The sequence below is a fragment of the Melampsora larici-populina genome (genome assembly GCF_000204055.1).
Source record: "Melampsora larici-populina 98AG31 unplaced genomic scaffold MELLAscaffold_56, whole genome shotgun sequence".
In the NCBI taxonomy this organism is placed as follows: Eukaryota; Fungi; Basidiomycota; class Pucciniomycetes; order Pucciniales; family Melampsoraceae; genus Melampsora; species Melampsora laricis-populina.
Window position 1 is genome coordinate 19,989 of NW_006768820.1, and position 12,891 is coordinate 32,879.

Below are 12,891 nucleotides of genomic sequence, written 5' to 3' on the forward strand. Positions count from 1 at the left end.
TTGTCCTTCTGATAACCACAACAACAATCCAAACCCTCAACCATCGCTTTCAGCTGAACCTGTATGACGTAACTTAGTGAGCACTTTACGTAACATTCGATCACAACGTCAAGCTAATAATAATTTGAATGGTGGGATCAATCAAGGATCTAATTCAACTTCTTTCAGGGTGTACAAATATGGCTTCTGTCAAATTTTGGAGAATTTGACAGAAGGCTTTGCAGAACAACAGAAACCAAAATTTTGGTGTGATCTGTTGTTCTGTTGCTCTGTCTGTCTTGATATTTGTAACAAACAACAGATCCCGCCAAATTTTGGTATCTGTCATTCTGTAAAACCTTCTATCAAACTCTCTGAAATTTGACAGAAGTCATATCTGTACACCCTACTTATCAGATCTGATCTCTAGATCTTCAATTCATGTTTATTTAGTTTATTGTGGTGCACCCCAAGCTGATTGTTCAATCTTTTCACATCCTCAAACTTTACCAAAAGGCTTTCAATTTGCTAATCCGACATCATCAAGTTCATCATCCTTATCAACAGGAACAACTAAAGGATGTGGAAAACTAATCAAAATTTGATCAATCAATCCTTCACATGCAGCTCGTAAACCAATTCCAAATCACAATTTGGCCCTGAGTCTGAGTACTTTTTCTGGATAAAACTCCACCGCCGACAAAACCATTGGCCCCCTCTTTACTGCCTAAAATTTACATGTTGTGAAGTCAAGATCAAGTTTTGCCAAACCTGCCTCTTGATCCAAGTCAAGGCCAGGTCGAGTCAGGCTCTGGAATTTATTCCAGTCCTGTACAACTGTGTTACACAAGTGTAACACTCAACTATTCAAATTCAAGTTTACATATGATCTAACAGCAACTTTGTGTAAGGTTGTGTGTAGTATTGTTAGACTCCTCCCAAACGCTGTGCATCAAACTGCGTGGTGCAAACTAGGTTTTGGAAAACCTTAAAAAGACAAAGAAGTGAAATTGAGATGTCACATTCATCTTAAAACTCAAAATTGGTTTTGAAGGTAGAGAGCAGCTTCACAGCGCCTGTAGTTTCATCCGCTCTCACAAGTGGTGATTCTCCCCCTATCTGGCTCAGCCTACGCTACACTGCATAGGAGTTCTACAACGTGAATTCATTCAGTCTTGTTTCCATGCAAGTCAGAAGATCGTGAATGGCAAAGTCAAATTGTCACTTTATAAAGGGAATGTGATTACTGATGGTAGAGTATTGGATAAAGGACTTTATGATGCTAGAGACAGTAGTATGGATGAGAGAGGTTGATTTGAACCAATTGATACTAGTGGGTTTATTAAAATGTGAGTTTGGTTCTTTAGTTTCTGTTTTTTTCGGGTTGATTGATTGATTGAAGACACCACAAGGCACAAAGTGGTGACATAGTCCATTCGTGTGAAAGGCTGAGGGCAAGTGTGTGAAAGGACAAACCATTCAGATTCCCAAAGTTAGAATTTGAAATCTCAGATCTGAAGATTTCAAACTCTAACCTTCCTCATTTTCACACTATTCCCTATTAGTCCTTTTCACAGCAACTATTTCCGCTGTGCTCATTTGCTTCTGCTCTAGAACTTGTCTTTTAATATTTTACAAATCTCATTCAAAGCAGTTCAGATTATAACTTGAACAATTCAACACAATTCAACTATAAACAAAATGGCATTTAGGAATCAAATAAACAGGGCTGCAAATAATTGACAACATAGATTGACTAGGGCAGAAGCAGCAGCAACAGGAGCTCAGTTGGAAGAAAGACTAGTGACACCAAGAAGGAATCGTCAGGACAGGCAAAACGAAAACAGATTGGAAAATCAAGACAGTGAAGAAAATTGGTCGCATGTACCATGAAGAAACCAAGAGATAAGAGAAGAAGACCAAGAATGGGGAGGGATAAGGGAGGAAGTGGAAGAAGAGCAAGATCAAAGCAATGATCAGAGAGATATCGATGAAATAAGTAACCAGATCAGAAAGGGTAAGAACACACTCACTGATTAATCGTTGTACCTTCTACTTCTCCTTCTCCACTTCTACTCCTATCAAATCTCTTGTTCGATAAGTTCGTTTCACCTGGAGCCACGTGGAAATTGACAAATCAATATGGACGTTAAAGCCTGGCCCAGCTGCTAATAGGCGCCCAGCCTGGGTCCGCTTACAGTAGGCACCATGCCTGGTCTGGCTCATGATAAGACCCAGCCAACTCGGGCTTACAATACGCAGAACTCCGGTACAAAAATCCCCCCTCTTAAGACTCCAAAGATCGTAAAGAGTAATCGAGCGCTGATGGTCAAAAGGGTTCTCTTGATCGTCGTTTTCAGAGGCTAGACAAGAAGCCTTAGTGGAGCTGATTCAGGACGCTTATGACCAAAACGATGAAGCCGGAGCGAGACTTCTAACTCAGAGGTTAAATCGGGAAGACAGCAAAAGAGATCCTGAAAATCCTTACGTAATGGTCGAGGAGTTGTCCAAGTCTTCAGAGGATGAAGCCAACGTCAGGTCAATCCTAGTGGCAGAGCCACATCCAAAAGCGCCAAGTGTAACCTCTGTTATGGAGACTCAACGCCAACCTCCGTTAGACGTGCACATGTCGGCCCCTGCCAAGTCCAACCCAACTCCAGAACAGACCGACGAATGGTTCCATGGCTGTAAAAGTCAAGAAGAGTCAGAAAAAGGAAGGTCCCTGTTGGCATCCAAGAAAGGTTCCCTAACCTTATTGAACGGCGATATGATCCATAATGGTCAAGTCCTACAATCAGGTCCTGCTAAAATGGGAGAAACCATCACTCCGCTCTCCCCTCACTTAACCGTGAAATTGAAAGGTCTGAAGTCCTTCATCCCTCTACACCACGACCCCTCCAAACCGGTTGATCAGCGGGTTTTTCTTTTCGGTTGATCAACCAAAATGGCATGGTGGCCAAAAACCGCTTTCCAACCATGCTCCGCCTATCCGCTTACAAACCGTGTTTCCAACACCGGTTTAGCACCTGTACTTTTGCAGGGTCACAACCTGTGTCAGGCAAGTTTATAAGCGGTTTAGAGGGTTTTTTGCTGGGCTCGCACGCAGCCCACATTTTTCTGCTTTACTGGGTCTAGTCGTGCTCTGGCTCTCAAATCTACGGTAATGAAGTTGTAAAACAAACACGGCATTTTATTCGCATGAACATTGTGAATACAAAGTTAACCATAAAATAGATAAAACAATGAGATGATACATTGAGAAGATGATAATAATGAAAAATCTAATATTTTACCTTGAAGTGGCAGACAATTGACATACATATGTGATGTAAATCAAGGATAAAGGTCTTACTCGTCCTGGTCCTTGTCCTGGTCCTTGTCCTCATTCTCTTCCTCTTCCTCTTCCTCTTGCTCTTGTTCTTGCTCTTGCTCATCATCTTCTTCTTGCTTGTCCTCTTCCTCTTGCTCGTCCTCGTCCTCTTGGCCATCATGTTTTCCGGCAGGTCTTTTTATTTGATGAAGAGCCTCTTCCTCTGGTACAGTTTTGCCCCAGGTTTCGTCAATATGTTTAATGACGTCACGGATAGCGGTTTTGTCAGGCACTGGGAAGGAGGTCAACTCTAAGGTCTCTTCTAAGGTCTTCTTGTCGCCAAATATCTCGCTGTCCTCAGTCAAACACAGGATTGCAAACCTGTGACAAATACGAAATGAATATGCTTATTGTCATACACAGGAAAGTGAAGACTTATGCGTGTTGGTACCTGCTGGACTGATCCCACAAATATCCCAATTTTTTGTCGACAACGCTCCACAGGCTTGCACCGTCCTTGTATTCGGCCTTGTAAAAGCCCCAATGTCAGGCTTGCAACCACTGAAAAAGAACCACCATTACACTACGCCAGATTACTAATTTACCATGGAGTTTAGAAAATTATTTTGACATAGAAAATTCAAGAAAATTTTCTAAACTCCTGAGATTAGAAAAGAAAATTGAACCCAAAAAGAGGCTTTTGCCATTTCTTCCTGGCACATGCTCCACTTCTAACATTTACACTACATGCATCAAAAATCACACGCCAAAGGCTTTTATAAAACCATAATGTTTTGCTGAGGGTTTGGAACTTTTGATTTATTTCCTGGAGTCTGTGTATATTTCTCACGAGAATTGGATGACCAGCACACCAAACAATGAACAAAAAATATAAGATACAACTTCCTTGTACACTTTAACACGATTGATTAGAAGAAAATAATAAAGACATCAAATTTTACAACTTTACAGCCCTTCCAAAGCTTTGATAAGGGGATCCAAAACAGGAGTTGGATCAAACTCCAGCTGGCTATATAGCAGATGATCTTCATCTTTGATATGATCTAGCCATGTTGAGGAATAGCAGTCAACAGGAAGTCCTGGAGGCACTGGTAGACTGCTGACAGGGGCATCATGTTGACGAATTCGAGGTCGAGGTGGGCGGCCAGTATGCTTCCTGATAGACTTTGGAATACTGGCTTTTCTTCGCTCCATATATGCATCGAGGAGGATACAAGCGTACCTTAACTTTTCACTTCTCCATCCAAGAATTCGTGCCACACAGGGTTGACCATTTCCATTGTTGTCTTCAACAATTACTCCAGCATCGGTCTCGTCATCCCTGCAGGCATTCTCAACAATTTCCGAAAGCTTCAGTAACTGATCTGGCTTTGAGAAGATTGCTCTTTCCCTCAATTTCTTCAACTGTGTTCAAGTCAGTTAGTTTCCCTGAAAAATGCATTACATCCAAAGAACAAAACTCACAGTGCGATGTCTGGCTGTTTGTCGGACCTTGCATTGCGATTTTTCCAATCTTATGGGGTCCCATGATTGCAAGCGATATCTATTAATGATTTAATCAAATATTAGTTACAGACTTGGGCAATCAGAAAGCATGACAATTGAACTTACCGTTTGGAAAGTGAACGAACATACGTATCCATAGACTTCTTGATCAATGCTTCATTTTTTCCTCCAACGGCAACCCCATTATACTCACCACATTCGACCAACTTGTAAAATATTCTCAAGCAGATATTCCAAAGCCATTTGTTCTCTTTTGAACATGCAGACTTAGCAAAATCAGGTCGAAAACTACTAATTCCTGCAGTATCTAGCATTTGTCGCATGATCCCGAGTTGTTGGGGGGTTGCGTCTTTATGACCAGGTCCATCCTTATATGGGAAGCAGGGATCAATGGGTTCATTTGAGCTAGATACAACAGGATCTTCTATTGAGCTCTGTGTATCTTTGGATGTTGGACTTGGTGGAGGTTGAAGTTGTGATCCTTCCGGAAGTCCTAACAGGGTATCAATGTGAAATCGCATACGATCCTATCATTTGGAAGAAGTTCAGCCATGAATGCTTTATATCCGGTCCAAGTTTTCTAACATATGAAGGGAAATCTTACTGATGTTCGGCCGCCACGTCCTTTTGATCGAGGTGTATCGTGATCGCCACACGTTCCCGCCAACTTGTGGACAAAATTGGTCAAGGTTTTCACATCGTTTTCAAGTGACTCTACCTTCCTGTTGGTTTGAATCAAGAGGATATGTAAAGTTTCAATGTCTAAGGTCTTGCTGTTAAAGCCAGTAGAGCTTTTCAAGTTGTATATATGCAATCACCACAAATAAATATGTCAAAAGTGTATTTTAATCAAAACAGGCGCTTCCAATCACCTGTGTCAGATGATGTAGTCACTTACCTTTCATGCCGCGCATAGTCTTTGGGCGAGTGAGCACGTAAAGGGCTTTGTGATTCATTAATCAATGGTGAAGGGAGATCAGAGTCTTCTTCAGGTATCATGGTATCATTTTCAGTATCTGACCCATCTCGATGTTGGTCTTCTGGATTCCAATCAGAATCGGATAGATTAGGTGATACTGCTTTAGCCTTCCCTTTAGTATCAGTTTTTTTTCGAGTCGAAGTAGCGGAAGATAGGATGGTTGGGCGCGGTCGAGGGTACAAGAACCGTTTATGTTCGAGGCTTGGGAGTAATGAGCCAGATTGGTGAGATTCAGGTGTACTCATGCCCATCTTGTCTAGTAAGCGTTGATTTGGTATCACTGGATAGCGCATGAACATTGTGGACTGTTAATAACATATCCGGGAACAATAATCAGATATATTTGTTAAGACTCACTTTCATTGATAGAACTACCAGGATTTTTGCTGCCCGCCTGAGTATTGACAAGACTTGATGATGAGCTGCTGAGTTTTGGATGTTTCGGATCGGGATCAACCTGCTGTTGTGAAGGCGAAGGGAGGATTACTGTATCAAGCATCTCATTAGCTGAATTCAAGTGCATCATATTGGTCTTTGATCATTCGTACTTAGGTCGGTATAGGCCTTGCAGTTTTTCAATAGGTCGATCCTTTCAAATCCAGTTGTATCTAGTCCAACGGTCTTTAACATCTCGAACAGCTGGCCGTCGTCGAAGTGACTGTAATCAGTCTTCTCGTCTGAGGCTTGGTCGTCTGTGGCCACTTGATCATCTTCAATCAAGAGTTGGGTTTCGGAGTGTTGTTGTCGAGACCTATCTGACTGGCGTGAAAGGGGCTGTGGAAGTTCCGGGGTTGCAAGGAATGTAACAGATTTACGAGCTTTCGGTAGACTCGTGCTCATCTCGCCTAGCAGGCTTTTATTTGGTACCACTAGATATAAGCACAGAAACATTGTCAAATGTTGAGAATGAATCCGGGAACAGTATTTGTATGGTGGTCAAGACTCACTTTCATGGATAGAACCACCAGGATTGCTGGTACTTGCCTGAGTCTTGACGAGAGTTGATGAAGAGCTCCTGCGTTTTGGATGTATAGGATCAGGACCGGCCTGCTTTTGCGAGGAAGAGGGGATGATTACTGGATTAAACATCTCATTAGCTGGAGTCAAGTGCATTTATCAAGCTTCGATCATTCTTACTTAATTCGGTATAGGCATTGCAGTTTTTCAGTAGCTCGATCCTATCAAATCCAGTTGTGTCTAGTCCAACGGTTTTTAACATCTCGAACAGCTGGTCGTCGTCGAAGTTACTGTAATCAGTCTTCTTGTCTGAGGGTTGGTTGAATATGGCGAGTTGATCATCTTGATTCTGTGCTTTTGAGTTTCGTCGAGAGCTAACCAACTGGCTTGAGATGCGGGGTTTTTTTGGTTTGGCGCGCGTGCCCAACAGTTCAAGTAATTTCTCGCGGGTTGTTTTGCGACCAATGGATAACCCGGCTTTCTCAACAAAGTCCTGCTGAGGAGCTGGAAAGAAAGGTCAGACTTTGGTAAGGAACAGACAAAGGGGTGATGTCCAAAAAGAGAAAGTGGATTTCATCAGGAGAACTTACAAGGCTCTGAGTCTGAGTCCGAATCCAAATCCAAGTCTTTTTTTCGCTTGACTGGCTTCTTGGTTCGTGAGATATTTTTGTTGATTTTGGCCACAGTCTGACTACGCAAAATCGGCCTAGTGGTGGCAGGCTTTATCTTGGATCGTGGCATGAATGATAATATGATGAAAACTGACAGGGAAGTATGATGGGGTATGAGAGTTAGAAGAATAAGTTTGAAGTATTTCACAATGATGATAAGACTAGGCGAAAAGGACAAGACCAAGGCAAACATTCATTTATAATATGAAAAGTGGGATGGCAGTAATATCATTTTCTTTGAGCATCCTTTCTCCAACATCTCGATGGTGACAATGAAAATTGCAAGTTGTACCCCTTTCATCACGTTCATGGTGATATAGTAGCTCGCAGACCAACTAATTAGTTGGTCAGCGATGCTTACAATACCTTGGATTCCCCCATCGCTACCACTTTGGTCAAACAAAATCTGGATTGATCCTGCGATATAATGATACGGGTTATCAATATTGGCTTGACTGCACTTCCCTTTCCTCAAGAAATGATGACTTTCATCATTAGGGACCACAAATCCTGTGAATTCTGAGTTCGTGATAGCACGAAGGAAAATGGGACACCGCCACATATCAAACAAAGGGATCTATCACAAATTCACGAGCATCCCAAATCCTTGTCATCGGACATTATGCTTCACTATTACCTCTGATAGCATAGCACATATATGTAGAGAAACTACAACCTTTAGAATCATAATTCACGATATTAGTTGGGAAGCTATAATTGATGTATGCAACTACATGAGGAGTTGGAGCTTCGACATAGATTTCAGAGGGAGTGAGATACAAACTTGGAGTTTGAAGTCATGGGCACTCATCGCTTATGGATCATCAACTTGTGAACATTGCATGTGAAGAAAATTTTCGTATGAGTTTCCAGAAAGTATGATCATGAAGGATATTCAGAGGAGGTGAGATACTGATTTGTATTCTAGAGATAATAGTGAGAGTGAAGATAACTACTGATAGCTCATATAAGAGATACAATACGTATCATCATGATCTTGATAAGATTCTAGTGATATTATCATATCACAAATTTGTAAGAGAAAAATCACAAGTTATAGATGTGGATCTACCAAAATACAACTGGATTGAGAACACACACGTTCTAACAGGATTCATGCAGAGACAGTACTGTCATTGTTACATGAGACTGGATTTTGTTGATCAGAGCTTTCCGATTCTTTGGATGATGAATCATATTGCTCTTCGAGATCAATATGGCTGTTGGATCCTAGTATCTTCCTAAAAATTCTATGATGCGCATCAATGTTGATGCGAGCCATATCCAAATCGTACTGCAGATTGATTCTTTCGGTATCCAAAGTTTCAACTTTGTCCTGAAGTACGGTGATTTCTTCTTTTGCTTGTTCAAGAAGTGAGGTGTTTTTTGCAATTGCATCGGCTGATCAAAGAATTGTACGAGTCAGCTCCACAGTCTTGGTATGGCTAAGGTTTATTTAAAACATGTTTACCGTTTGATTGATGTTGTTGCATTTCCTGGAAAAGACTGTTGCTAGCCTTTTTCTCGAGGATATCAATGGAAGTTTCCAGATGAGCCAAGCGCTCTTCCAAGGATTTAACTATTGTCCAAAGAACATATAATAAGTATCAGATAGATCAAGGAATTAGGATCTTTGTGAGTTAACCTTTCTGTTCTCGTCGCTGCTCCTCTTGGAAAACATCGACACCTGTCTTCTTTTTTGATGGAGAAAAGTGTTCCTGCATTCCGATGGTCGGAATGTCACGCCCAATAACTGGAAATGAATCAGGTGGGTTCAGAATTTATATTGTAAGATGAACAGAGGGATGGTCCACTTACCGAGATTCCCAATATCAAATATTTCTGTATCAGAGAACTGAATGAGATCCAGCTCATCAGTGGTATGATCGTCTTTTGATTTGTTGATTTTTAGCTGAGAAGTCGATGGGTTTGGCGTAAAGAAATCTTTGGTAGTGCAAGGGTTGACAAAAGGCTTTCTTGATTTGATTCCGGGAGCGATGATGGAGACCTGTGGTGAGGGAAAACTGTCTGGAGCACCACTGATATCGACAAGAGGGGCCGATATAGTCTGCTTGAGCCCCTGAAGCTCAAGCCTTTCTTCCTCATCGCTGAGACTTGAAATTGGAGAGATGGGCAAAGGTTGAGGTTGAGGAACGCCAGGAACGCCATCAGAACCAACTGGCTTTAAAGTTCCCCTAGTTTTGATTTTCGTTGACTTTGGCTTCTTGCCGCGCTGCAAATGAATCATCTGGATTTAAACTTTGGGTCTGAAAGCTACATCAAAAGTATACAACATTAAAGGATGGATAACTCACAGATTTCTTTCCTTTAATCTTTGAACTCTCGCCACTTTCACCGAACTCCGCGTCAGTCGCGGCTTTGATTCTCTTTCCGGGTATCTCACCTGTTATCCAACATTTCAACGATGAGTACAAGCCTTATCTGATACACCCACACTGGTCAGATTACCTACCAATATTAGCGATGCGCTGGTTAGGATGAGGAACGTCCAAATCAGCAGATGCAGAACGCTTCAACAGGTTTTCACTCATTTGAAAATGCTGGCCCACAGCGGGAGAGGATACTCGAAGGGATTCTAAACTAGGATACACTTGATTGGGTGGTTGCGTGGATGGGCCAGCGGGTGAATTGGGGTCTCCAAAAACTTTCATTCATGAATTTTGAGAGTATGGGTCAACAGTCACCCATTTCGTTTTGGCAAGAATTGAGATAAGAAGAAATTCCTGACTGACTGTGCGGTTGACTTTTTCTGACAATATCAGCTACCTCGCCTTTGTTAGCCTTGGAGCTTACGGGGGTCTTGGGGTGATTGATGCGAAGCCAGTCAAGCATTATTTGTTTGTTGACTGCTGGGTTGTCGGGGTCAAGTACACTTTCTGAATTGCCTCGACTTGTGGGTGCCAACATAGCGTTTGAAGATTGATTTGATCGAAGAGATAACAGGAACTTGATAACAGGAACTTCAGAGTGAATCAGGATATTCTGAAATTTGAAAAAGGTTAACGGAAGAGATTAGGGAACAGTGGTGAGACTATGATCCAATCAGTGACGGAAGAGAATAATGAAAAAGACGGGATGGACAATAATAACGAAGACTGGTGAGACTATAATGCTCAGTGATATAGTTTAATGTGATAATTGAAGATGTTGAAGATAAAGAGGGAAAAAATAACGAAGATGATGGACGTAAAGTACAAACTCATGGAACACACATCCAAGGTATATTTGTTGTCCATATGAATCATCAATGGATTAGTTGAATCCTATGTGGTTGTCTTTCACGGTTGAAAAGAAACGGAGATGCCATTGTGTATCAAATTACCACTGATTATATAATGGTCTCACCGAGATACCTTTATATTTCCATCTCACATTGACCATAAATTAATTCATATAGTTAGGTTTGATTCTGTGAATTTCCTAGTGGGATAGACAATCAAGATCGCCTTTCGGGATTCACCATAGACAAATGCTGATCTCATCATCAGGGGTGTAGCAACCAAACATTCCGTCATCATCATAAATTTCTACGCTGGTATCGTGGTTCAATCCATGACTTTCTCACTCAGAAGGGAAAGATATAGTTGCCGTGATGATATAACCGCGATAGACCCTGATACGCACTGATACGATTGCCCTCTGCCAAAAGCAAACAAAGCAAACCAAAAACCCAAAGAAACAGATATATAATTCCACGTACGTTGATCTCAGTGTTGTGTCTGCTCCCCCCACCTGAATTCACATCATGATGGTCTGCTCTCTTTGACCGTGCTTGTCATAATTTAGGAATTGAATGATCTTCATTAAAAGTTTGTTTCATCCGCCACTCAACCGCACCTTGATTGATAGTTTGTATTAAGTTTGACTTCTTACATGGTGTGCATCTTTTTTCACCTTTGATTCCCTTTTTCAATCATATCACCTCGTAAAACTTAGAAGTTCATCCTATAGGCTATCGGAATTGTGTTTTCTTCATCGCAGGAGTTTATCAATTGCCAGCAAAACATATCCTGATTAATAGTCTCAACGGGTTTGATCTCACCAAAGGTGTGCACGGTTTTTCCCTTTTTTGTTCATATCATCTTGAAATTGAGAAGTATATCCTTTACAAATCGTATGGTCTCAAAGACTTTTTCATCCGCCACTGCAGCATACCCTGATTAATAGTTTTGGACAGTTTGATTTAACAAAAGGTATGCATTACTTTTCAACTTTGTTTCCCTTTTTCGATGATATCATGTCGTGAAATTGAGAAATACATTCTCTTTCTTTAGACTGACGAGATGCCACCAAGAAACACACGAACTCCTAGCACCAGCAACGGATCACCTCTTAGTCCTCCACCCGGAAATGGAGCTCGTCCAAACCCGGCCTCTACTACTTCCCCTCTTGCGATGTCGTCTCCTCACCATCTCAGGCGACCACCTGCTGACAACCAGGTCTTGAAAAAGGTTCAAAGCCTCTCTACCGACGATCAAAGAATCTTTCTCGCTCATGATTTCGAAAAAGTTAGCAAGAAGCCCACAAAATTACGATATTACAACATTATACACCTTTTCAAACCGGATTCACCGAGAAAACCTACCGATCTCAAGGATTTACTCAAAGATGACTTCATAAAACAAATCAGACCAATACTCAAGCCATACATATTACCGGCCCCTATAGTCTCAATGGATACTGATCAAGAAGCAGATTTCGATCCCCTTGGACGCAGGACTACCCGGCAGATGCTTGTAAAAGCGATTGAACGAAAGTCCACAGAAACTACGATACCCGCTAGTGCCAATATTGATGATGTCCTAATTCTATACAAGCATTACGTTGATTGTGATCTGAAACTTCCCACAAACCAACGATTCATTGCAAGACCTCGAACTGTTCCTATTCAACGTCTCAAGGGTGAAAGTATTGAGGATATTCTTCTTGCTCTGCGTTATTATTGCCCTTGTTTATTTGTTAGATCCTTGGCCATGAACAAGGATACTCTTATGGATATCTACATACAATTTATTCATGACGAACGTCCTCACAGTCCACTCATTCCTGGTTATCATTACACGATCTTGGCGCTAGGGCCCTCAGATTTTGACATTGACACTAAAGTCGAGGGTCAGTTTCAGTCTTCTCTGTTTTTCTTCTTTCATACAGGCAAACAGGATTCAGCAGAACAATTAACATCAAGATTTCTTTCTTATTCTCATCAATTCTCAGGAAGATAAACCATCAAGTGGTGATCTACATCCACTCAAATTCCTTCAATAACAGCAGTGGATGTCAGAAGTTTTCCCCGTTTCTACACATGTACACTGTTCTTTCGCCCTCTTTTTTCTTCCTGACCCCTCTTTTTTGTCTTGGATTAGTCGCTTGTAAAGTTACTCTTCAATTTTCTTCATCAATCAATCTACTCAGTCAACCAACATCGAACCATCACCAAAATATCTTTC

General features: G+C 41.4%; 3 protein-coding genes across 3 annotated transcripts; 1 reads left to right on the plus strand and 2 right to left on the minus strand.

The window, feature by feature from the left end:
- Window positions 1-5,240: 5,240 nt before the first annotated feature.
- Window positions 5,241-7,493, minus strand: MELLADRAFT_93075 (uncharacterized protein; the record flags this gene model as incomplete). The annotated part of the gene is made up of 8 exons (XM_007416072.1): window positions 5,241-5,309; window positions 5,421-5,607; window positions 5,715-6,075; window positions 6,153-6,302; window positions 6,344-6,664; window positions 6,743-6,892; window positions 6,933-7,256; window positions 7,343-7,493. The coding sequence occupies 8 exons, from the start codon at window positions 7,491-7,493 to the stop codon at window positions 5,241-5,243; spliced, it is 1,713 nt and encodes a 570-aa protein (XP_007416134.1).
- A 1,044-nt stretch (window positions 7,494-8,537) lies between these two features.
- On the minus strand, window positions 8,538-10,351 carry MELLADRAFT_93076 (uncharacterized protein; the record flags this gene model as incomplete). Its single annotated transcript, XM_007416071.1, has 7 exons — window positions 8,538-8,824; window positions 8,895-9,002; window positions 9,069-9,176; window positions 9,242-9,656; window positions 9,739-9,827; window positions 9,897-10,088; window positions 10,177-10,351. The coding sequence occupies 7 exons, from the start codon at window positions 10,349-10,351 to the stop codon at window positions 8,538-8,540; spliced, it is 1,374 nt and encodes a 457-aa protein (XP_007416133.1).
- Window positions 10,352-11,727: 1,376 nt separating this feature from the next.
- On the plus strand, window positions 11,728-12,666 carry MELLADRAFT_67628 (uncharacterized protein; the record flags this gene model as incomplete). Its single annotated transcript, XM_007415992.1, has 1 exon — window positions 11,728-12,666. One exon carries the CDS (start codon window positions 11,728-11,730, stop codon window positions 12,664-12,666), a length of 939 nt encoding a protein of 312 aa, XP_007416054.1.
- Window positions 12,667-12,891: the final 225 nt, after the last annotated feature.